A 22446-nucleotide genomic window follows, 5' to 3' on the forward strand; every position below is an offset into this window, starting at 1 on the left:
TTTGGTTCTTCTCCCAAACATCCGCGTGTCCTTGTGGCGAGGCCTTGTGCCTGGGAGCAGCTGCTCCAGCTGGGATAACAGCAGAGCCGCTCGGGGTGCAGCTGGGGTGTCTCCCTGTCCCCAGCTTCCCTGGCCGGGGGTCCCTGCACCGCGCCGAGGGTCTTATCTGCCCTCTCCGTGCCCGTGGGGGCTCGGCTTGTGTTCAGCACCAGCTCTGGGCTGCGAGCTCAGCAGCGGCTCAGGGATTCCGAGCCCTCCTGCCTCCGGAGCAGGAGTGCGACTGCAGTGAGGACGTCCCAGAAAGCACTTGGGAAGGAGATGGTGCAGCTCCTGGCTCCCACCGGCATCTCCTCCTCCTTGTACATCACCCATGTGAACGCAAGATGTCTTGGAGGAGAACAGCAGCCCCAGTGATGGAGAGGAGCGTCCTGCAGAGCGGCAGGAGCGTTCCCGGCTGGCAGGTGGGACCCAAATCACCTCTGGGGACTGGTGGGGGCGAGGGGTCCCCGAGGAGCGAGCCGGTGACCTCCCCCTTGGCCAAGTTGTTGCAACAGCGGGGAGGAAGGTCAGGATCCTCGCAGGAGGGCGCGGGGGCTGACGTCAAAGGGAGCAGCTGGTGATTCACGGGTTCTTGGGAGCGCTGCTCTCTGGAGCCGTAACTCATCCCACAAATGTCATCTCATCCTTGAGCGTTATCAGTGCTCTGCGTTGCCCACCGCTCCCAGCCCTGTGGCAGATAAACCAGCCTCTGTGGGGATGTGGGACTCCCCTCACTCCCAGCTCCTGTACCCAGCTTGAAATACTAAATATTCAGCTTCATATGGGCTGAGAGACCCGCTCTGTCAGCGTGGGGACAGGGGGAGGTCTGTGCACCCTGCAAAACACCCTTGTCCATGCAATGTGCACACAATATCCATGGAATGGGTTGGGTCGGAAGGGAACACAAAACCCACATAGTTTCAACACCTCCCACTGGATCAGGGGCTCCAAGCCCCATCCAACCTGGCCTTGAACCCCTCCAGGGATGGGGCAGCCACCACTGCTCTGGGCAACCTGGTCCAGGGGCTCACCACCCTCACAGGAGAATATTTCTTCCCAAGATCTCATCTCAATCTCCCCTCTTTCAGCTCAAAACTGTTCCCCTCATCCTCTCCCTGCCCTCCCTGGTCCAGAGCCCCTCCCCAGCTTCCCTGGAGCCCCTTTCTTCCCGGACGGTTGTGCTGCAACACGTTGTTATCCATTGATATCCATTGTTATCCACCTGTATCTGTTGTTACCCATCGTATTTAATCACTAGACATGGTTACCCATGGCTGATGATCCGTGCAGGACAGGACAACCCCCAGGTCTCTGCGCAGGGAGGTTTGTCCCCGGCACAGGATCGACGCACAGCCCCGTACAAGCCGTGCCGTGCCTGGGTCTCCCACTTTCTCCTTGTTTTGGAGCTCCGGGACGGCGGGTGGACGCCGTCTGCGTGCGTCTCGGGGCTGGCTGCGCGCGGTGCCCCCGCGGCCCCGGCAGATGCGCGAGGAGCTGGGTCTGTCCTTGGCCCCTCTGTAAGCGATGGTTCTTATCTCCTCGCTGACAAGCCAGCATCCTTCAGCCTGCGCATTTAAGGCCGAGCGCCGGGAGCGGAGAAGCAGAGACCATCGCCGCAGAGACCATCGCCTGCATCCCACGGCTCCCGCCCCGCCACCGCGATGCTGCCCGCCACCTTCAAGCTCTGCGCTGCCATCTCCTACCAGCACCTGCGCAACATGACGGGTGAGGGGCTGGGAAAGGGGCCGCGGGGCTAGGGGAGCTGCTGGTGGGGCGGGAGGCGGCTGGATGCTCTCCTCTCCCCGTGCCCTGTTGCTCTCTGCTCTCATTTTTTGCTGTCTCCTATTTTTTGCCACCCCTTTTGCCCCAGCCCTGTTTCTGGGGTGTGAGGGGGGGTGGCTCTGTGCCGCTGCTGAGCGTGGGGTGTAGCTATAGGCAACCTTCCCGCTGCCTGCGAGGCTGTTGGATTCCTCTGCTCCACTCCAAAGGCCTTTTCTGGGCAGCTCTGGGTATTTTTTGGCAGTTGCCCGCTCCGACCCGGGCCAAAGCCCAGGCTGCGGGGGACAACTCTGTCCCTGAGCCGCGCCCCGGCACCCAGCGCCTTGCCGAGCCCATAGGAACTTTGGGGATGGTAAAAGGAGCCAAGAGGAGACTTTCGCGATGTTGTACGGTTAAAAATAAAGAACCAGTGAGTGATTTCTCTCTCTCTCTGCTCCCAGGGCTGAGAAGACAAGCTGCGGTGGCCATCAGCCAGGAGCTGAGCAAGCTCGCCTGCCGCAGGACGGGACCCGGCACGTGGATCAACCAGGTCCGCAGGAGAAGCTCTTTGCTCAGTAAGTGACCGGCGGGTGGTGGGATCCAGCCCTTTCTGCTGGGTGATTGTCACGGGTCAGGGCTCAGAGAGCGGCTGGAGGGCAACCTGCTCGTGGGTTGACAGGTGGTGGAATTATTTCCCTTGCTCCTGGGCACTGAGAAGTGAATTTGATGTAGGTAAACCTTATAGAATCATCCAGTCCAACTGTCAACCCAGCCCCACCGTGCCTGCTAAACCATGTTTCCAAATGCCACATCTGCACACTTTTTGAACCCCTCCAGGGATGGAGACTCCCCCACTGCCCTGGGCAGCCTGGTCCAGTGCTTCACCACTCTCTCAGTGAAGAAATTCTTCCTAAAATCCAATCTAAACTTCCCCTGCTGCAATTTGAGGCCATTTCCTCTTGTCCCGTCTCTCACCACAACCTCCTTCAGCAGCAGAGAGCGATGAGGTCTCCCCTCAACCTCCTTTTCTCCAGACTAAACAGCCCCAGGTCCCTCAGCTGCTCCCAGAACCCTTGTTCTTTAGCCCCTTCCCCAGCTCTGTTCCCTCCTCTGCATGCGCTCCAGCCCCTCAACGTCCTTCTTGTAGTGAGAGCCCCCAAACTGAGCCCGGGGTCAAAGTGCTGGTGTGATGATGTGTTAGTCAACTGCTCGGTGTTCTTCCCTTCACTCCTGCTTTTGTCCGATCCCACACAGGCTCCAGGCTGGAGGAGAACCCCTTCAGTGAGATGGAAATGTCTTACATCAAGCAAGGAGAGGAAGCCCTCCAGAAATCGCTCAGCATCCTCGGGGACCAGGACGGCTGGAAGACGGAGACGGTGGCGGTGGGTGCTCTGCTTCACAGCCGGCTGGCGTGGTCCTCCTAGAAACGCCTGTGATGTTAAATCCGCCTTCCCCTCCGCAGGGTAACGGGGACAAAGTGCTGAGCAAGGTGCTTCCAGACGTGGGCAAGGTGTTCCGACTCGAGGTGGTGGTGGACCAGCCCCTGGACGCCGTGTACAGTGAGCTGGTGGACAACATGGAGCAGATGGGAGAATGGAACCCCAACGTCAAGGAGGTCAAGGTAGGAAGCGCATCGGACCTGCCTCAGCTGGCGTGGTACTTCTCTGTAGAGAATGTGCTTGGAAGGTGCTGGGCCAGCCTGTAGTTAAATCAGTCCTGTTAGTGGAGAAGGAGCAGTGCCCCCACGCGCAGGGAAGAGCATTTTGCCACTCCACACCTTGTCTGGAGTAAGAGAAGCACCTTCCCTTTCCAGGTGTTGAAAACTCACATCCTATGCTCTGGAATGAAGCAGGACTTGACCATTTCTCTCCCTCTAGGCCCCATGTTTTTGTAAGAGCAACTGTTTGACCACACACAATCAGTGCCAGCTTCTAGCTGTGTGTGCAGTAAATGCTTCAAATTAACGGGTTGATTCCAAACCCTCCAGATCCTCCAGAAGATCGGAAAGGACACGGTGATCACCCACGAGAAGGCGGCTGCTACCCCCGGCAACATTGTCGGGCCGCGGGACTTTGTGAGCGTCCGGTGCTCCAAGAGACGCGGCTCCACCTGCGTCCTGGCCGGCATGGCCACCAAATACAGCTCTATGCCAGAACAGGACGGGTTTATAAGGTAAATCGCCCTTGGCGTTCCCTTCTGCGGTGTTCAGGGAGCCGGAGTCCTGTGCTGGCTGTCAGCACGGGCTCAGAGCAATCAGGTTTGCTCTGTAGGAATGTTGAAGCCGAGCCCAACGCTGCTTTCCAACACTGCACCCCGGTCCTCTTACAGAGCCGAGAATGGTCCCACCTGCATGGTCCTGCGCCCACTGGCTGGCAGCCCCTCGCAGACCAAGCTGACGTGGCTGCTCAGCATCGACCTGAAGGTGAGTTTGGCAGCAGTTTTGGGGTAGGAGCGGGCTCTGCCTCGGGGACAGGTCCCGCTCACGAGCTGCGCTCTGCTCTCCCCAGGGTTGGCTGCCAAAGACCATCATCAATCAGGTCCTGTCCCAGACGCAGGTCGACTTCGCCAACCACCTCCGGGGTCGCCTGGCCCGCACCATGGCCAGGACCTGCTGACAGCACCGACCCGTCCTGCAGGGGGAAAGCAGGGAGCCTCTTAACAGGGCAATTAATTACAGCCTCTGCTAATTAGCCAGGGTCTCTAATAATAGACATCACTAATTAACGAAGCTTTATTTATTGAAATTAATTAGCTAAGGAGGTTGCAGAGACCAACTGGGCCCAGCACATGCTCATGGTGAAATGCAGAACCAAAAAATGGAGCTGAGCCCTGCATTTGCCCGCTGGAACAAGTGCTGGCCCAGCGAGGCCTCCGCAGCCTCCTGCACTAATGAGCTTTGATATAAATAAAGCTTTAATGAGCAGTACATACTGTTAAAGGCCTTGGCTAATTAGTTATTGAGGAGGTCCCAGACACCGGACTGGGAAGGCAGGACCAGCACATGCTCTATGGGGCGAACACAGGACAACCCCAAGCTTCATTTCCCTGCTTTTCCCCAAAACAAAAACACCCGCTTCCTTTAAGATTTTATTCCCTCTCCCCCTGTGAAGCAGCTCTAATTTATTTTTCCTGTACAGACAGACAAAGCGTCAAATTATTTATTCACTCCAGGCTCCACAGCAGCGAACGCTGCCAGGAGGCCATGTGTCTCCTGTCAATGCAGGGAGCAGGATGGCCTAAAGCTGAAGGAGCTTCTTGGAGTTTAGATCTCATTCATAGCGAGACAAAAAAAACCCAACCACAAGTAAGAGGTAAAGCCTTTATTTTTAAACTGGTTTCCAGTTTGTTGGGGGGGGAAAACCCAACACAGTTTGGACGGAAGCCCAAGTTTCAGTCCTACATGCAGTAGTCTCGTCACAACCCCCTCCTCCTGGCTGGAAGGCTGTGGTCACGACTGGCCCTCGAGCAGAAGTGTTGGTGTTGCCATGTACAGACAGCAGCTGGCCCAACCAGAGCTCCCTCGCGCCAAACGGCTGTTAGAGGCCGGGTCTGTCACACGAGGTGTTACCTCAACACAGCGCTCGCTTCTCCGGTTCCTGAGGAGTCCAGGAGATGCCCACAAACAGCACAATTGTGACCAGAACTGCACTCACTCAGACCCCAGCGCAGGGGTAGAACGTGAATCTTCTGGAGGTAACGCCTACCACTGAGGCCTTCAGCTCATCTGCTCCTTGGCCGATGGTTCCCAGTGACGCATGTTCCTCTAGAATAAAAACCACTTGAATGGATACCCACTGTCTCTCTTGTGTTAGTTCTGCGCCGCTGCCCGCTCCATTTACGGCTCCCAGGGGGGGCTCCGTCGCCCGTCCACCTCTGTCTCGACGTGATAGAGCACGTCTGCCAGCGTGTGCTCCACGACGGCTCCCCAGCCCATGTCACTCATCTGCAAAGGGACGGGGAGAGACACAGCTCGGTCAGGGGCACAGGCTCAGGGGCGACTGGCCCCGCACCCCCAGACTGTTCCACTCCTGAAAACATGGGGAGCAAATTTCCAAGGTCTCCTTAAACAAGAACCCACCCCCCGCCCTGTCTGACACAGGCAGGATCAGGGACTCCTTAACCTGTCAGAACAAGATGGCATCTACTATTAAGCTAAAGTTTAGCAAAGTTATTTGTTAGGTTCTGCCCTTAAATATTTTTAAATATACCCCCTCGGCTACTCTGTCCAAGTGCAAAGTCTGAAGAGGACAGAGAGAGTCTTCGGTACAAACCAACTCCCACCACAGCCACCTTTGGTTTAAACACCGTGAGGCCATGGCAAAGAAGGGAGGCAAAATGCTCCTGGTGTTACTCACGGGCCGGTAGGTGATGTCTCGAGGTGGGTACTTGAAATACGGCCCAAAGTTTATAGAAACCTGTTGAAGAGAGATTTGCCATTAGGCACAACACGGGCAAATTCCTTTAGTTCCCAGCCCTCACCCCTCCTGCTCCTGAGCCTCCTGCACTACTAAAACTACAACAGACTCGGGAATTCTCCATCAAAGATGCGTTACTTACCGTGCAGCCTTTGTACAAAGAAATAGCAGGAAAATAAACTCCCTCAAAAATGTCTTTAAAGGCAACTCCTTGGCTGGCACCATTCTTGAAGAATATGATCTGAAAAGAAAAACAGAGAGGTTTTTTTTCCATCACTACTTAACAACAAAGCCTCGGGAGGTAGCTCACAGCACTCACGCTCCCCTGCACCTGCTGCCAGATGATATGATATGATATATGATATGATATGATATAATCTGGCAAGCAAAGGGTGCAACTGGCTTCCTAAGGTCTGTGTTTATTGTTGCTTTAATGAAAGCATTCTCGTTTTTGATGAAGAACTAACGATCAGCCTCCCTTTGTGCTTGCTAAATGCAAGTTTTGGCAGGCTCTCTGCTCTTCCCGAAGTTCCGCACCCTCCACCTACGAACACCTAACTTACCTCGCTCCCTGGGGCTGGCTTCAGGCTCTTCTCTGCTTTGTCCACAAAGTCCTTTTCTTCGAAGTACAGGTAGCTTTTGAATTTGATCAGAGCCTGAAATATCAGAGAACAACCACTCTGAAATAATCCTGAAACCCTGTTACCTGTAGGTATGAAAGAAGGGCGCACAGAGGGGAGCCCTGCTCCAGGACAGGTGCGCCCATTGTTCAGAGCACCCATGAAGACAGTCACACATCTCCAGTATCTGAGAACCAGGAGGGAAACACGAGATGAATCATGATGTGGGCTCTCTCATGTAGCGATCCGCGCACAGGTTCCCTTGTGTGTGGGTCTGTGTGTTTTGAGACCAACGCTTTGCACCTCTCTGCTACCAACCCCAGAGGCAGGATGGAAAAGGTGCACTCAAAGGCCGCAAGAGTAAGGCCAGAGCGAGCTGTTTTCTGCTTGTCCACCCAGCCAATACTTAATCTGACAGCGAACCCGACACCTCACCTTGTCTTTGTAAGTGTCGGGCAGGGATTTGGCAGTCTCAGTGTCCTCTGGGAGGCTGATGTAGAATCCCAGTACATCCCCCTGTGCATAGCCAGACGAATAGTGCTTCCCTATTGACTGGTGAAACTTTGTTCCCTTTTTGCTGCGCCAGGAGTAACTGAACTTGTCATAACCCAGAGGCGCCTGGAGGTTCCCTGCGGAAAGCAGCGTTTCTTCATCAACACACAGTGCAGCAGGAGCACTCCGTGTGTCCCACATCACATTTTGTAGCAGTAATTACAGTCCATTAACAAACACGACTGCATTCACTATAACACTAAGCAAAGCCGAGGATGTAACAGCTCAAAGAGCCCACTCATACCACTTGCAGAAAACATTTCCCCTTCAGAAAAGCATCAAGGGAACAGGCAAGGTGAACGCAACTCATCCTCCTTAGTCTGAATTGCCAGCAAAAGAAACACAGGTACCAGTGGGATTCCACTGTGAAAAAAGGCTTGGTAGATTTACCGAGTGGCTGTGACCAGCCTAATCTGGCAGCTGTGTCGGGAGGCATCTCATCCATGGATATTTCGAAGTACCACGCTCCTTTCCGCACGCCGTGTGATGCTCGTACCATCGAATAGCCTTTCTCGCCAATAACAGTCAGTCTGTCATCAGAGATCTTTAATTGAGGAGCTGCGGTGGAGAGAAGACAGTATGAGCATTTCAGTTGTGTTTTCTAATGTGTAATGATGTCACAAGACAAGCAAAAACACATAAGTGGATTTAACATTTGCACCTCTCAAAGCAAGTATGTCCAAACTCTCAATAACTGGGGCCTTGAGGACACATATGACAGCCCCTCATGAGAAGAGCTGGCTATACAACTTGCGTATGATTAGTGAGCTCAATACCTCGGTCGTGCAGCGCTAGAAGCACCCGTTCATACAGGCAGGCTCTGTAGAGGTCCCCAGGAATGGGCTTTCCTGCCCAACAGTCCAGCTCCAGCTTTTCTGGGTCAGGTGCATGGGGGTCAGGCTCAGCCAGGATGTAACGATACCCATCTTTGTTGAATGGGTGCTCCAAAGGGTAACCGTGGGGCGGTAAGCGCTGAGCGGAGAACAGTGGGTCGCTGTAGAACACAAAAAGAACAGGTTGGCGTCTCACGGTGGCTGTGGTTCAGTCACAAGCCCACCAGAACAACCTCTTACAGAGTCCTCACAGCCTGCACACCACTTCGCATCCACAAGAGTCAGTGCTCATCCCTTTCAGATAATTCCAACACCACCACTGCAGGGTTACGGCATGATTCCCCACGAACCTACCAGGCAGGAAGCAGATGAAGGCATCGAAAGTCAAGCTGTGCCACTGACCGGCTCATTGCTGCACCACCGCATCGTCCTTCCTCTTACCTTCGGGTTTTCTTGGCTGTTCCCGTCGTCCCTCCATCTTGCTGCTTGCGCTTGGCCCCCCGTCCCTTCCCGCTGCTGCCTGCCGCGATTCCCCCTGGACACAGAAACAACGGCACGTGAGGCAGCTGATGATCAGGGAGAGCCCCTGAGCATGGAATCTCCACAGACAGAGAGGGGCAGAAGCAGCCAAATCAAAACCAGTTCATGAGCTTAAGTGCCTCCTGAGTGAGATTTATCAACAAAAGGAGCTCAGCTCAAGCTTTTATGATGAGAATTAAGAATCTCTGGATCTCCAAAAGCGGTATTGGTCGTTGTCATGGATATTCCAGTCCCAGCTCAGATTTATTCCTGCCCAAGCAGCGGAAACCCCAACCTGCGGCACACACGTGGCCTGATTTTAGGCAAAGGGCATTGCCCCACGGCACACTCTGCGGGAGAAACATGCCAGCACCAGGAAGCAATAAGCTCTTAACATAAAATTTCCATCTATAACGCAAAATACACCCAAGTTGAGGAAAACCAAAAAGCAGGAGGTGTTTCTCTTCAGTATGACCCAAATCAGCACTGCAGCCCATTGTTTCATGTGACAGCACTTGATTTTACTCATAAATAAGACTAGAGTAAAGAAAAAGCTATGTGTCAAATCTAACCAGACTAAGAGCAGTGTAATGTTTCAGTGTGTTAAATTGTGTATGCATTTTATCATTACACTGCTTCAAAAAAGATCATCACTGATTTAGAAGGAAAACTATAGAATTTTTAGGTACTGTAGATAAACACCTTTATATTGCGCTGCAACTAAAAATGGTCAGCTTTGAAATAACCAGCACTCCCCATCAGGGGTAAAGGATCCAAATCACTGGTGGAAACCATATTCTGCACAAACCTGACATGACCTCGGCTGCATCGGCTGGTTTTAATGCAGATAAACAATGGGGCTTTGTGGTTTGTCATCAGTTATTTCTCTAAACCACCAGAACACAGTACCAGCTCAGACTCAAACCACTTAGCTAGGCAGTAAGGTTTAAACCTACAACAACATTAGGTCAAATCAATAAATACAATTGAAAATAAAACTTCAAACCAGTCAAGTAGGGCAGAATATGGCAATTAAAAGCTTGTAACTGCTAGAGATTAAAAAGTAAAACTGCTGTTTCATACTAAAGTCTTACTGCAATCACATCAGGGCAGGCGTCTGATTTCTAATTGACTTTAGCTTCTAAGGTAATTGAGAAAAAAAGCTTTGCAAACAGGAATACTTAAGGTTTAGAAGCTGAAAGGTAAATATTCACCTCCCAAAGAGGCTCCACCTGCAAGAACAGAAGTGGCACCACACGTTCGTCAACCTTCCCGGAATTAAAGAAGAAACCACCAGTCCATGAAATGGAGACAACGCAGCCTTAGAGATCTCCAGTGCAGATTTAGGAGTACCCAGCAGAGGTGCTCGGGCTTATTTATGTATTTAATACAGAACGGTGCAGCCTGGCACACAAGGAAACCTCACCGGCAGTTAACGTGACCACAGTAAGATCACCGTTAGCAACCCCTGCGACAGCTGCCGTTCCATAAAAAGGAACAACAGGAAAGTGCACGCAGTAGTTACAAGGAATAACACCTGCTCTCCCCAACTACTTGCAACTCTTGGAGTAAGGGAAGCAGGAAATCTGAGTAATACAAGTGAGTAACTTAACATCATTACAGAAGACAACTGCCAAGCTCGGCCTTCTTGCCAGCACCTTAATTCAACTGGCAGCCGTGATGGGCCTTCACAAGAAGATAAAGTTAATCTCTTTCTGTGGAAAGGCTGAGCAGGTTTTGAATGGAATTGGCACAACCTCAGTTCACAGGTTTAACCACAGCACCTCAGCTGGCGTAGCTGCCCTGGTGCCTAGCAACAGGATGGGAAAACACAGCTTAGTCCCAGGTATTCCCAATGAACTTGCCATTTAAGCTCCCACTTGTGGACACAGCGCTGTTCTGTTTCTGATTGTCGTAGGCAGGACCAATATTGGCAAGATCCTGAAAGAGATAAGAAATCAGAGACAAGGACTCGGCCAAACTCTCCATTCCCAGGACAGCACTGCCACTGCCGGAGAATCCCAACCCATTGCTGGGCACAGCATGGGCTTGCATTAAGCTGATTTTTATTTATTTGACTGAGCCAAAGCCCCTGTCCCTTCCTGACATCCCCCTCGGCACAGTCTCCTTCCCTCTCCAATCACCTACTTGGTCTACAAGCCCAAACTTGGGGTAATCCTCTTCTGGGTCTTTACTCCCTGGGTCCGGATGTTCCTTCACCAAGAACACGTCTCTCTCTTTACACTAAAGAGAAGGAACTTAAGTTGCATAGGGTAAGACCACATCAAGTTAATTAACAATTGTTTACAGCATAAAATGGACTATTAATATTCATTTTAGTTAGTATTTATATTTATTACATAAGGAGCACCAAAATCTCCACCATTCAGCTCTAAATCCAGGCCTCAGCAAACACAAATGTCAGATCATCCACAGAAAATCCTCCCCTCCCAACACTCACCATGGTTTTGACAATGTTATTTGGCCACGTCATCTTCCCAGGTCTCTGCCGCGTTGTCATGCACTCCCAGTATTTATCAATAAAGGGGATAATTTCCTGTTAAACAATAAAACTGAGTCTGAGCAGCATGTTGGTTTGACCTTGCGTTTCACCAAAATAAGTCTCACAAGGAGCGGCTGAGGGACCTGGGGCTGTTTAGTCTGGAGAAAAGGAGGCTGAGGGGAGACGTCATCGCTCCTGACAGCTGAAGGTTGTGGTGAGATGGGTGCTGGGCTCTGCTCCCAAGTAACAAGTGATAGACAAGAGGAAACGGCCTTGAGTTGTGCCAGGGGAGGTTTAGATTGGATATGAGGGAGAAGTTCTTTACCAAGAGGGTGGTGAAGCCCTGGACCAGGCTGCCCAGGTCAGTGGGGGAGTCTCCATCACTAGAGGGGTTCAAAGAACGTGTAGACATGGCATTTGGGGACATGGTTTAGCAGGCACAACGGTGTTGGGCTGACGGTTGGACTGGATGAGCTTAGAGGGTTTTTACAGCCTCAATGATTCTATGAAATCTGCACTTGCATAAAGCCATGATCATTTCTGCAACAGCCATACCTTATCTTTTGAGAACAGCGTCTTTGGGTGCTCATCTTGTGTCCTCGACTGCCATGTCAAGTTGGCCAGAGCGCTAAGGCACATCTCCTTGAGATCTTCAAAACAAAGAGACACCGGAGCTGGCGTTACCCTCTGTGGGGAAGACCAAACGCTTGTGTACAGGGCGACTGCAACCCACACGGTGCCCGTGCTGCCCTGAGCAACAGGGAAACCCTCAGCAGTTCTGTCCTGACACAGCAGCCCACACTGAGCACAGATTTTCACCAACTTCACACATGAGCAGCAAAACACTTTGCTAATATGGGCCTAGTTGGGCTGATTTGCAAGAGTTTCAGCAAAGCCTATGCCCTGACTTCAAATAAAGTGAAGCCTCCAGGATTATCCTGCACAGTTTCAACAGATGAGCTTTTGCACTCACTCGCTTGTTTCCTTAAGAAGTAGGTGTTCCCGCTGTGATGGCAAACGTTGCAATGGAAACTGTAGTTGGTCATGAAAGGCAGGCATGATCTGGAAAAGAGCAAGGCAAGAAATTAATCATTCCAGGTTAATAAATTATCTATTCTCTCTCTGTCCAAAAACCTCACATCTGACAGGTTCAATGACAGTTTAGGTTTGCCTTGGGGATCAAGGAAGGCCACAAAGCTTTTGAGGAAAATGTAAGCAAGGGGAACGTTACCTTCTTAGAGAAGCCCTGGAATTCACTGAGTGAAACTGGAGTCCCCAGCCCAGAAGCTCTGGATGAGGAGCTCCACCAGAGCCAACTCATGAAATGTAACTGAATGTCCCAAGTACATTTTAGGGACATAATACACCCAAACATATACAGTTTTGATAATACTAAGGACAGTCCCACACAGGTTCTAGGACGAATGCTGAATTTGCTTTTCCCTGACAGTAAGATTCTATCTTTTGTTATAGACATTGACTGAAAATTCCCGCTGGAGCCCCCTCTGCTTTTCCGTAAGGCTACAGGCCTCTACTGCACCCAGCCTGAGCGCAGCTCCCAGAGCCTCGAGGTCTTTCACACAACATACCGGTTTCCAGGGGTCCAAGGACCTGGATACGATCTTGCTCCATGGGAATTTACACTCTAATACTCCCATTTTTGCCACCCAAGGTTTCACGCCCAGCACTAAGCAGTGTTTACATACGTGGTGTCGATGCCGAATGTGTCCGCCGTGAACCACTTGGTACAAATCCCACACTGCAGCTCTATCTCTCCGAGCTGGCGACTGTTCTCCTCATCCACTGAGCCCGCCTGTGCATCCATGACCTCAGAGCTGTCCCCAGCAGCTTCCTACAACCAGAGCAGAGCAGCACACTTGGTCCAGATGAAAGAACTAGCCAGGGAAGAAGCTTTGGGCAATGACCTGTCACGGGAGAAGAACTTGGAAGGAAAACACATTTGTACTGAGGGAGGTGAAAGTACTTTATGGATTCAGTTAGAACGAGGATGTGATTTCCAAAGCCATTCTTTAAAGAATTAAAAGCAGAGCCAGAAGGATGGAAAATCCTTGCCAAACCTCAGGGATGTGGTTGGAATTGGGGTTCTGAAAAACTACTTTCCCACCTTCCACATCTTCATCTTATCCCTGACTTAGCAGTCCTGGAAAAACAAGGATGATTCAGTCCCAGGCACTGCCAGACACAAAAAACATTTGATTTGCTGAAAAAACTCCTCTACTCTTGCTCCAGGCGCTCCCGCATCCTCTGTCATCCCAGCTCTGCAGAGCCCAGCCCGCGCCTCTCCCAGGGGGCACCTACCAGGGCGTCCTTCCCACTGGCAGACTCGGTGTCCAGGGCTGCGGTGACATCGGCCAGCGTCGCATCCCCCCTGCGAGAGCCAAAAGGAGACCTGAGAGGGGCTGTGGAGGGGCTGGGGCTGGGACAGCCCAGCCCTAGGAACTGGTGAGGACTGGGGCAAACTGGTGTCGACTGGGGCAGCCCAGCTCTAGGGGAACCCGAGGTAAATTAGAATCATAGACTCATAGAACTGCTAGGTTGGAAAGGACCCACCGGATCATCGAGTCCAACTATTCCTATCAATCACTAAACCATGCGGTTGTTGTGGACTGGGACAGCCTGGCCTTGGGAACTGGTGGGGACTGGGACAAACTGGTGAGAAGTGGGACAGCCCAGCCCTAGGAACTGGTGGGGCCTCGGACAAACTAGTCAGACTAGAACAGCCCAGCCCTGGGAACCGGGGGGGACTGGGATAAAACTGGTGGGTCCTGGCACAGCCCAGCCCCGAGAACAGGGGGGGACTGGGGCGAACTGGTGCGGCCTGGGACAGCCCGGCCCTGGGAGCTGGTGGGATTGGAGCAGCGCGGCCCCGGGCCCGGAGCGGCCGCATCCCCCCGGTCGGGGGTCCCTTACCCGCTCTCGGCGTCGGCCGCGCCCGGCTCGGCCGGTGCTGGCGGCTCGGGGCCGGGCGGCTCCGGGCCGGGCTCCGCCGCGTCCCCCGCGGGCGCCGCCATCGCCGCCGCCGCCGCCATCTTGCCCGCGCCACGAGATCTCGCGAGAGTTCGAGCGGGGAGGGGAACGAGGGGGGCGCGGGGTGAATCGGCGCCACCTGCTGGCGGCGGCTGGAACTGCACCGAGGAGGGGGCTCCCCGCCGTGACGTCACCCGCCCCGCCGTGACGTCATCGGGCCCGCTGTGACGTCACCGGCTCTGCTGGGGCGTCACCTGCTCGGCTGGGACATCCCATGCTCCTTTGTGGCGTCACCCTGCTCTGCTCTGGTGCCACCTGCCCTGCTGTCCGGTTTCCCTGCTCTGCCGTGACATCAACCTGCATGGCTATGATGTCACCCTGCTCTGCTGTGACGTCATCCCCTCTGCTGTGACGTCACCCTGCTCCACCGTGACCTCACCAGCTCCCCCGTGGCGTCATCTGCTCCACTGCGATGTCACCCTGCCCCACTGCGGCACCTCCGACTCTGCTGCAGCATCGCCCTGCTGCACTGCGGCATCACCCTGCTCTGCCGTGGAGTCACAGGATCATAGAATCATAGAATGACCCTGTTGGAAGAGACCCACCAGATCATTGAGTCCAACCATTCCCATCAATCACTAACCCATGTCCCTCAGCACCTCGTCCACCCGTCCCTTAAACCCCTCCAGGGAAGGTGACTCAACCCCCTCCCTGGGAAGCCTCTGCCAGGGACCAAGGGCCCTTTCCATGAAACATTTTTTCCTGCTGTCCAGCCTGACCCTCCCCTGGGGCAGCTTGAGGCCATTCCCTCTCGTCCTGTCCCCTGTCCCTTGGGAGAAGAGCCCAGCTCCCTCCTCTCCACAACCTCCTTTCGGGGAGTTGGAGAGAGCAATGAGGTCTCCCCTCAGCCTCCTCTTCTCCAGGCTAAACACCCCCAGCTCTCTCAGCCGCTCCTCATAAGGCCTTTACTCCAACCCCCTCATCACCCTGTATCTTCCCTGACTTGGGGGTCGATGCCACCAGCCACTGGCAGCAGTCACGGGCTCCTCCCTGTGCCCAGAGCCCTCTCAGGGCCACCAGCCCCACGCCGGGGGACCCGCAGGAAGGTTTAGCCCCTTTGCCCCTCGAGAGGAGCAGCTGCCAAAGCCTCTCACTGGGAGGGCAGCAGCGGGGACCCTCCTGCTCCTCACACCTCGGGGACAGCTGGGCTGGGGCTGGCAGCCGGGTGTCTCACCGCTGCTCCCGCTTGCTCCGCAGCCCCTGCCACCCCAGCGCAGCCTCCTCTGCCTCCCCAGCAGCACCAGAGCCCCTGCCGCATCCCCCAGGGCAGCTCGTGGCATCATTGAATGCGTTGGGTTGGAAGGGACCCCAAAGCCCATCCAGTCCCATCCAGGGACACCTCCCTCTGCATCAGGGGCTCCAAGCCCCGCATCCAGCCTGGCCTTGAACCCCTCCAGGGATGGGGCAGCCACCACTGCTCTGGGCAACCTGGGCCAGGGCCTCCCCACCCTCACAGCAAAACATTTCTGCCTAAGATCTCATCTCAATCTCCCTCTTTCAGCTCAAAACTGTACCCCCTCGTCCTCCCCCAGCTTCCCTGGAGCCCTTAGGCAGCGCTCGTCCACGGACAGTGCGTCCCCCCCTGCACCTTGCGGGACGAGCTGCGGTGTCCTGTCCTGCACCCTGTGCCCTCGTCCTGTTCCAGATGGTGCTGGGAGAGACGGAAACCGAGGGGGCAGAGCTCCTGCCTGGATGGGGCTGGAGGAGCGACGGGGGTGACGTCCGTGGGTGTCCCAGGTCCTGGTCCCTTCTGCAAGGACAGGATTGATGCATGGGTGCAGGTCCTGGTGCAGGGAGGTGGGGGCTGAGCCCAGGAGGGATGGGGACGGGGAAGAAGGGATGGGGCTGGAGATGGGGAGAGGTGGGAGATGAAGATGAGGAGAGGTGGGAGATGGAGATGGAGATGGAGATGGAGATGGAGATGGAGATGGAGATGGAGATGGAGATGGAGAGGGAGAGGGAGATGGAGAGGGAGATGGAGAGGGAGATGGAGAGGGAGATGGAGAGGGATGGGGGCTGGAGATGGGGAGGATGGGAGGTGGAGATGGAAATGGAGATGGAGATGGGGAGGGTGGGAAATGAAGAAGAGGAAAGGTGGGAGATGGAGATGGAGATGAGGAGGGATGAGGGCTGGAGATGGGGAGGGTGGGAGATGGAGATGGAGATGGAGATGGAGATGGAGATGGAGATGGAGATGGAGATGGGGAGGGATGAGGCAGGGATGGAGAGGGCTAGGAGGGAGGGATGGGGAGAAGGGAGGAGGGAGCAACGGGGGAGATGGAAATGGGAGGGGGGCAGCTGCGGGGCGGAGGGGAGGGAGGACGGAGATAGGGACGGGGATAAGGAGGGGGCCGGGGCGGCGCTCGGGGCCGCGGTACAAATAGCGCGGCTGTCGGTGCCCCTGCAGCCATGCGGGTCCCGCTGCCCCCCTCGCCCTCTCTGGCGCTCTGCGTGCTCGCCCTGCTCTGCCCGGGCTGCGCTCCCATCCCCGCATCCCCCCCTGCACCCCCCGCATCCCCCCCTGCATCCCTCGCATCCCCCCCTGCATCCCTCTCTCCCATCCCTGCATCCCTCGCATCCCCCCCTGCATCCCTCTCTCCCATCCCTGCACCCCTCGCACGCATCCCTGCACACCCTGCTTCCCTCCCTGCATCCCCCCCTGCGCCCCCCGCGTCCCCCCCGGTCCCGGTGCCGGTCCCCGCCGCGCCCCCCGCCCCGCGCTGCCCCGCGCTGATGCTGCAGCTGCTCCGCTCCCCGCCCGCCCCGCTCCGCGCCGCCGCCGCCGCCGCCCTCAGCCTCTCCCCGCACGGTGAGTGGGGCTGCAGCCCCGGGACCCCTTCCCGGGACCTGCACCGGCCCCGAGCATCCCCGTCCCGGGACCGTCCCCGGCATCCCCGTCCCTGAGCATCCCCGTCCTGGGACCAGCCCCGTCCCCGGGCACCCCTGTTCCCGACACCGTCCCCATCCCCAGGCATCCCTGTCCTGAGACCCGTAACGTCCCCTTCCCCGGGCATCCCTGTCCCCGGGACCATCCCTGCCCCTGAGCATCCTTGTCCTAAGACCAGCGCGGTCCCCAGGACCCGCACTATCCCCAGCATCCCTGTCCTGGGACCTCCACCATCCCCAGCATCCCTGTCCTCGTCCCAATCCCCAGCATCCCTGTCCTCGTCCCCATCCCCAGCATCCCTGTCCTTATCCCCATCCCCAGCACCCCTGTCCTCGTCCCCATCCCCAGCATCCCTGTCCTCAGCACAATCCCCATCCCTGAGCATCCCTCTCCTGACACCCTCCCCAAGCATCCCCGTTCCCAGACAGCCGCTGTCCCCAAGCCTCCCTCTCCCTGTGACCGATATTCTCTCTTCCTTCTGCTGCGCTCAGGGCTGATCCGGCTGTTTCCCCCCGTCTGCTCCCGCCTTGGCAAAGCCATCGGTCCCCTCACCGTGCGCTTGTGTTTCAGGTTCCGTGCAGAACGGCTCGCGCTGGGCGCTCTCCTTCGACATGTCCTCCCTCTCCAGCAGCCAGGAGGTGAGCCTGGCCGAGCTCCGCGTCCCCGGCCTCCCCGCATCCCACGACGTCTCCCTGGACATCTACCACAGCCGGCGGCGCAGGTGCTGGGGAGGTGGGACCTGTGCCCACCAGCTCCTCCTGGGCACCATCGCCGGCAGCCCCGCGTCCACGCAGGCGTCGTGGAACGTGTTCGAGGTCACCAACCTGCTCCGCTCCTGGCTCCACCAAGACGTGGTCCCCGAGCATCGTGGTCCTGCGGGAAGGGAGCAGCGGGAGGCGAGTGTGGCAGCCCCCCCGGCCACCCCCTCAGCGCACTCGCCCACCGCCAGTGCCGCCGGCCGCGGGGACCCAGCCCCAACCCAGGACACGAGCGATGGAGTCCTCCTGCTCGTCTTCTCCAGGGACAAGTCTCCGGGAGAACACAGCCTCATCCGGACAGCCGAGACCTCCAAACACGTCATGCGTGACAGCGGCTCCCAGGGCCTGGGGACGCGCAGGCATCGCAGGAACAAGAAGGAGAAGCAAAGGATCAAGGCGAGCGATGTTGCCGCTGCCGTCCCGGGGGACGAGGGCAGGTCCCTGTGCAGGAGGGTGGACATGATGGTGGATTTCGAGCAGACGGGCTGGGGCAGCTGGATTGTCTACCCCAAAAAGTACAACGCCTACCGCTGTGAGGGGCTGTGCCCGTCGCCCGTGGACGAGACCTTCAAGCCCACCAACCACGCCTACATCCAGGTAAGGGGGGGTCGCTGCCTCTGCTCCCCCCACGCGCCCCCAACCTCGCCGGCTGCGGCAGCGGGTGACGCTTTACCCTTCCCTGTCGCCCCACAGAGTTTGCTGCAGCTCTACAAGCCCAACCAGGTGCCCTGCCCTGCCTGCTCCCCGGTCAGGATGAGCCCCCTCTCCATGCTCTACTACGAGAAGGGCGAGATCGTTGTCCGCCACCACGAGGACATGATCATCGAGGAGTGCGGCTGCAACTGAGGGCAGCTTGGGGACTGTGTCTGCTCAAGGACTGGCTGCTCAACCCACCACCAACGCGCAGACCGGGGCGTCGCGGAGCCCCAGCACCCCCGGCTCCCACACATCCGTGTGCCAGGGGAGAAGGACGGGAGTGCCCGGTGTCGGCAGTGCTGTGGGGCTGCGGTGCATGGACACATCCAGGGACAGACACTTCCCTGCGGCACTGGGTGTGCGACGGCTGCGTTGAGCCAGGAGCCGCGGCGCTGGCAGCCGGGGCAGCCAGGGCTGGTGCTGCTCTGCAGCGTGAGGAGCTGGGGCTGGAGATGCAGCAGTAACGCTCCCTGTGCCATTAACGCTCCCTGTGCCAGTGATCGGCATCACCGGAGCCACCAGCTCTTGGTGGGCGCTGCATGGCGTGTCCGGCCACACTGAGCATCCACAACATTGGGATTTTCAATCTGTCCCAGGGTTTTGGCATTTCTCTTCAGATTTCTATTCTATCTCTATTAAAACTCTATCAGATTTCTATTACAGGTAAGCCAAGACAATGTGTTCGCCCGACGGCTACGGCCCGCAGCCGGCAGTGCCGCGCGGGACAGGGGTTCCCTGAGCCATTCAGGGAGGAGGTGGCTGGCAGGGGGGCAGCGATCTCCATCCTTACTCTCCTTGCCCAGGATCACACACAGCATGATGCAAAGGATGGACCTGAGGCTCCTGCGTCCCTCTCCAAAGCATCATCTGTTCACCAGGGGCCAGAGAGGTTTTGCTTGGACCGGAAATAAGGCAGCCCCATGGTCGATGTCAGAGGGTCTGAGCATCCCCCAGGATGTCCCTCCTGCCCTGAACATCTTGGCTCATGTGCTGCTTTCCTCTGTAAAAGAAGGTTTTGCTTTCTATGGCTTTGCTCAAAGCTTTTCCACCCCTCACTGGATGGGGCGGTAGTGAAAAGGTCATGGCTGTGTAAGTCACCAATAAATTATAACTATTAACAATGCACAGTAGATGATTCTGATCATTTCAACAACCCATTTCTGCTGTCAAATGGTTTTGGAGGGTGCAATTCCCTCCAGCTCCCTGGGCATCCTCTGCCCTGGCATCGTCTTCAGCTTCATTCCCTCCTAGTGTTGCTGGGTTTGCCAGCGAGCTGCGACATCTGGAACACACGGGCTGCTGCCCGACCTCGTCAGAGCAGAGGGAGCCCCTCGGATGATGCAAAAGTTGCTCAACAGCCCTGGGAATGGGAAAGCTGGTGTGAGATAACGAAGAGGCTGTTCCCACCCTGATGGGGTTTGCTCAAGAGCAAGCAGGGAAGCACCTGCAGCCTTTGAGGGGAAGGGATAAGGGGATTTTCCCCCTTTATTTACCCTGTGGAGATAAGGGGAAGGGGCACGTTCCCTAACAGTGCTGATTTTAAGCCAGGAGAGCTGTCAGCGCAGGCTCCTCTCTCTCTGGGTTCCCACATTCATAGGGCTGGGAGCAGGCGATGCCCGGGGTCTCGAGTGCCCCTGGGGACGGCCGTGCCCTGCGTGCCAGCCCAGAGGGGATGCTCATCCCGGGGCAGCCCCTAGACTCGGCCTGGGCTCCCCCAGGGTCACAGCTGTCCCCTGCCACGGCCATGGATGGGGACACATCACACGCATGGGGACAAGCAGGACCGTGGGTGTCGGGGCTGGCAGCGGGTGCCCTGGGTGGCCGTGTGGGATGAGGGCTCTCCCCATCCATCCCTCCCCATCCCTCCCCATCCATCCCTATCCATCCCCATCCCTCCCCTCCTGGGAGCAGCAGCCCCCACTCCACATCCCCAGCCCAGCCTGATTATCCCCAATCCACATCCGAGGCGGCGGATAAACAAAGTGTGTCTGGTTCCCCCTGTGCAGACCCTCCCCTGGGCCGCTCACAAATTGCACCAGCGCTTCACACTGGGACCATCCCGTCATTAGAGGGTCATTTGCAGGAGCTGTCAAGGGGAGGCGTGGGGCCACCCTTGGCAGGAGGCAAATGCGCACGGAAATCTGGTGATCTGGGCTCTTGGTGAAACCAAATTCATTTTTATCTCTTTTTTTTGGCCCCTTCCTCCCTTTCCCAAACTGTTGTCACTGTGGCAGCGAAGCCAGGAGGTCCCACTCCCTCCCACGCCCCCCAGCCCCTCGCCCAGCGCCGCAGACGGACCTCGGCGACCTCTGCCCCTCCGTCACCCAGCAGCGGGTTCAAAAGTTTTCCGTGGGGCAGGGGCAGCCGATCCCTGGGAAGAGCCGGGTGGAAAAATAAAAGCTGGGATTCCAGGGCCGTAAGGAAAACATCAAAGTGTGGATGGTGACAATAAAGCCGCACCAGCTTTGCAGGGCTGGACCTAATCTCTGCGCAGAGGGAGCTCTGCCTGGTCCTTCTCCCGCCCCAATACACATCCCTGCGGGACCCAGGGAGTCCCAGACACCCAGGATAATAAATCTGGGGGACAGGTAGAGCCTGTCATGGCCTCCTGCCATGACCCAGCTCCTGGTGCCCTGACAGGGACCCCTGGGCATCCCGGGGCCAGAGGCTGCTGGGCAGGGGTGCCGCGGGGGCACTGGGACGGCAGGAATGGAGCACAGAAATTTTCCAATCGTTAAGGTTGGAAAAGCCCTCTAAGCTCATCCGATCATCCCAGCCCCACTGTGCCTACTAAACCAAGTCCTGAAGTGCCACATCTAAACGTTCTTTGCACCCCTCCAGGGATGGGGACTCCACCACTGCCCTGGGCAGCCTGGTCCAGTGCTTCACTGCTCTCTCAGTAAGGAAATTTGCCCTCATTTCCAATCTAACCCTCCCCAGGCGCAACTCGAGGCCATTTCCTACAGTCCTATCACACCGCCCAGCTGGGATGAGGAGCTGCCACCCTGCCTTCCTCCCAGCTCCCCTCACCGTGCGCAGGGCAGAACCTGCAGCCCAGTCGCTCTCTCCCCACCTGAGCCAGAGCAGCACCCGCTGCACACGCAGGGGCTGCCAGCACCAGCCACGAGTCGCAGCCACCACCTGCCTGGGTGCCAGGAGGGACAACAGACACCGTTTACTTTGGACATGTGAGGAAAGAGAGAGTGAGAGCAAAGAGACCGCAGGATTTATCGAGGCCCAAGGTGATATTTGTACAAGTGGTGGATTGAGATACACGCTGGGTCAGGCGAGCGCTGTGCGTCCCGTGACCAGGACACGGACCAGGATGCAGGCACGCTGCTCTGCCCTGCTTGAGATGAAAAGGGGCAGGGACAGAAAATGCAAGACAAGGCTAACACTTGTCCCTCAGACCTCCCTGGAGCATCCCAGCTGTGCGAGGCAGCCACCCACGGCTGCTCCCCTCCCGCACCAAAAGTGGCTCCCAGCCTGTTGGTGTGAGTGCCAGATGAGGAACAAACCCTGTGGAGTAGGATCTGCCCTGGAAATGCTGAGCTGCTCCTTGCATGGATTAAGCAAGCTTGGAGCATGAACGCGTGCAGGAGACAAATCCAAAAGCATCCGTGAAGGATGCAGCATTGTCTGGGGGTGTAAGTGGTGGAGGTGAACGGCAAAGCAAAGGAGCAGGGGATGCTGGGCGTGTGGTCCCACGCCAGGGATGGAGGTGGTCAAAGCATAGGCCAAATTGCACCATGTCACTGCATCTTCTCGCTCTGCCGCAGCCACCGCGCTGACGTGCCCATGGCCCCAGGGCCCCGCAC

The 22446-nt window shown here is 56.5% G+C and overlaps 3 protein-coding genes across 4 annotated transcripts; 2 read left to right on the top strand and 1 right to left on the bottom strand.

Annotated features, from left to right (window-relative positions):
* The first annotated feature begins 1623 nt into the window (after nt 1-1623).
* STAR (steroidogenic acute regulatory protein) lies at nt 1624-4569 on the top strand. The gene is made up of 7 exons (XM_069877688.1): nt 1624-1764; nt 2259-2372; nt 3052-3179; nt 3260-3418; nt 3785-3969; nt 4126-4219; nt 4305-4569. The coding sequence occupies exons 1-7, from the start codon at nt 1701-1703 to the stop codon at nt 4410-4412; spliced, it is 852 nt and encodes a 283-aa protein (XP_069733789.1). The 5' UTR covers nt 1624-1700; the 3' UTR covers nt 4413-4569.
* Nucleotides 4570-5102: 533 nt separating this feature from the next.
* On the bottom strand, nt 5103-14307 carry ASH2L (ASH2 like, histone lysine methyltransferase complex subunit). Of its 2 annotated transcripts, XM_069877685.1 has the most exons (17): nt 14171-14307; nt 13559-13628; nt 12946-13091; nt 12213-12301; nt 11795-11889; nt 11198-11293; nt 10885-10980; nt 10602-10677; nt 9951-9968; nt 8659-8752; nt 8161-8378; nt 7775-7942; nt 7268-7461; nt 6776-6868; nt 6355-6453; nt 6153-6212; nt 5103-5740 (listed from the first exon to the last, which is right to left on the bottom strand). In XM_069877685.1, the coding sequence occupies exons 1-17, from the start codon at nt 14287-14289 to the stop codon at nt 5633-5635; spliced, it is 1839 nt and encodes a 612-aa protein (XP_069733786.1). In that variant the 5' UTR covers nt 14290-14307; the 3' UTR covers nt 5103-5632. The 2 variants fall into 2 exon arrangements, with proteins under 2 accessions (XP_069733786.1, XP_069733787.1); XM_069877686.1 differs by lacking the exon at nt 9951-9968.
* Nucleotides 14308-16696: 2389 nt separating this feature from the next.
* NODAL (nodal growth differentiation factor) lies at nt 16697-18778 on the top strand. The gene is made up of 4 exons (XM_069877535.1): nt 16697-16793; nt 17001-17096; nt 17745-18529; nt 18626-18778. Exons 1-4 carry the CDS (start codon nt 16697-16699, stop codon nt 18776-18778), a joined length of 1131 nt encoding a protein of 376 aa, XP_069733636.1.
* The last annotated feature ends 3668 nt before the right edge of the window (nt 18779-22446 follow it).

Source organism: Phaenicophaeus curvirostris, chromosome 27 (genome assembly GCF_032191515.1).
Source record: "Phaenicophaeus curvirostris isolate KB17595 chromosome 27, BPBGC_Pcur_1.0, whole genome shotgun sequence".
NCBI lineage: Eukaryota > Metazoa > Chordata > Aves > Cuculiformes > Cuculidae > Phaenicophaeus > Phaenicophaeus curvirostris.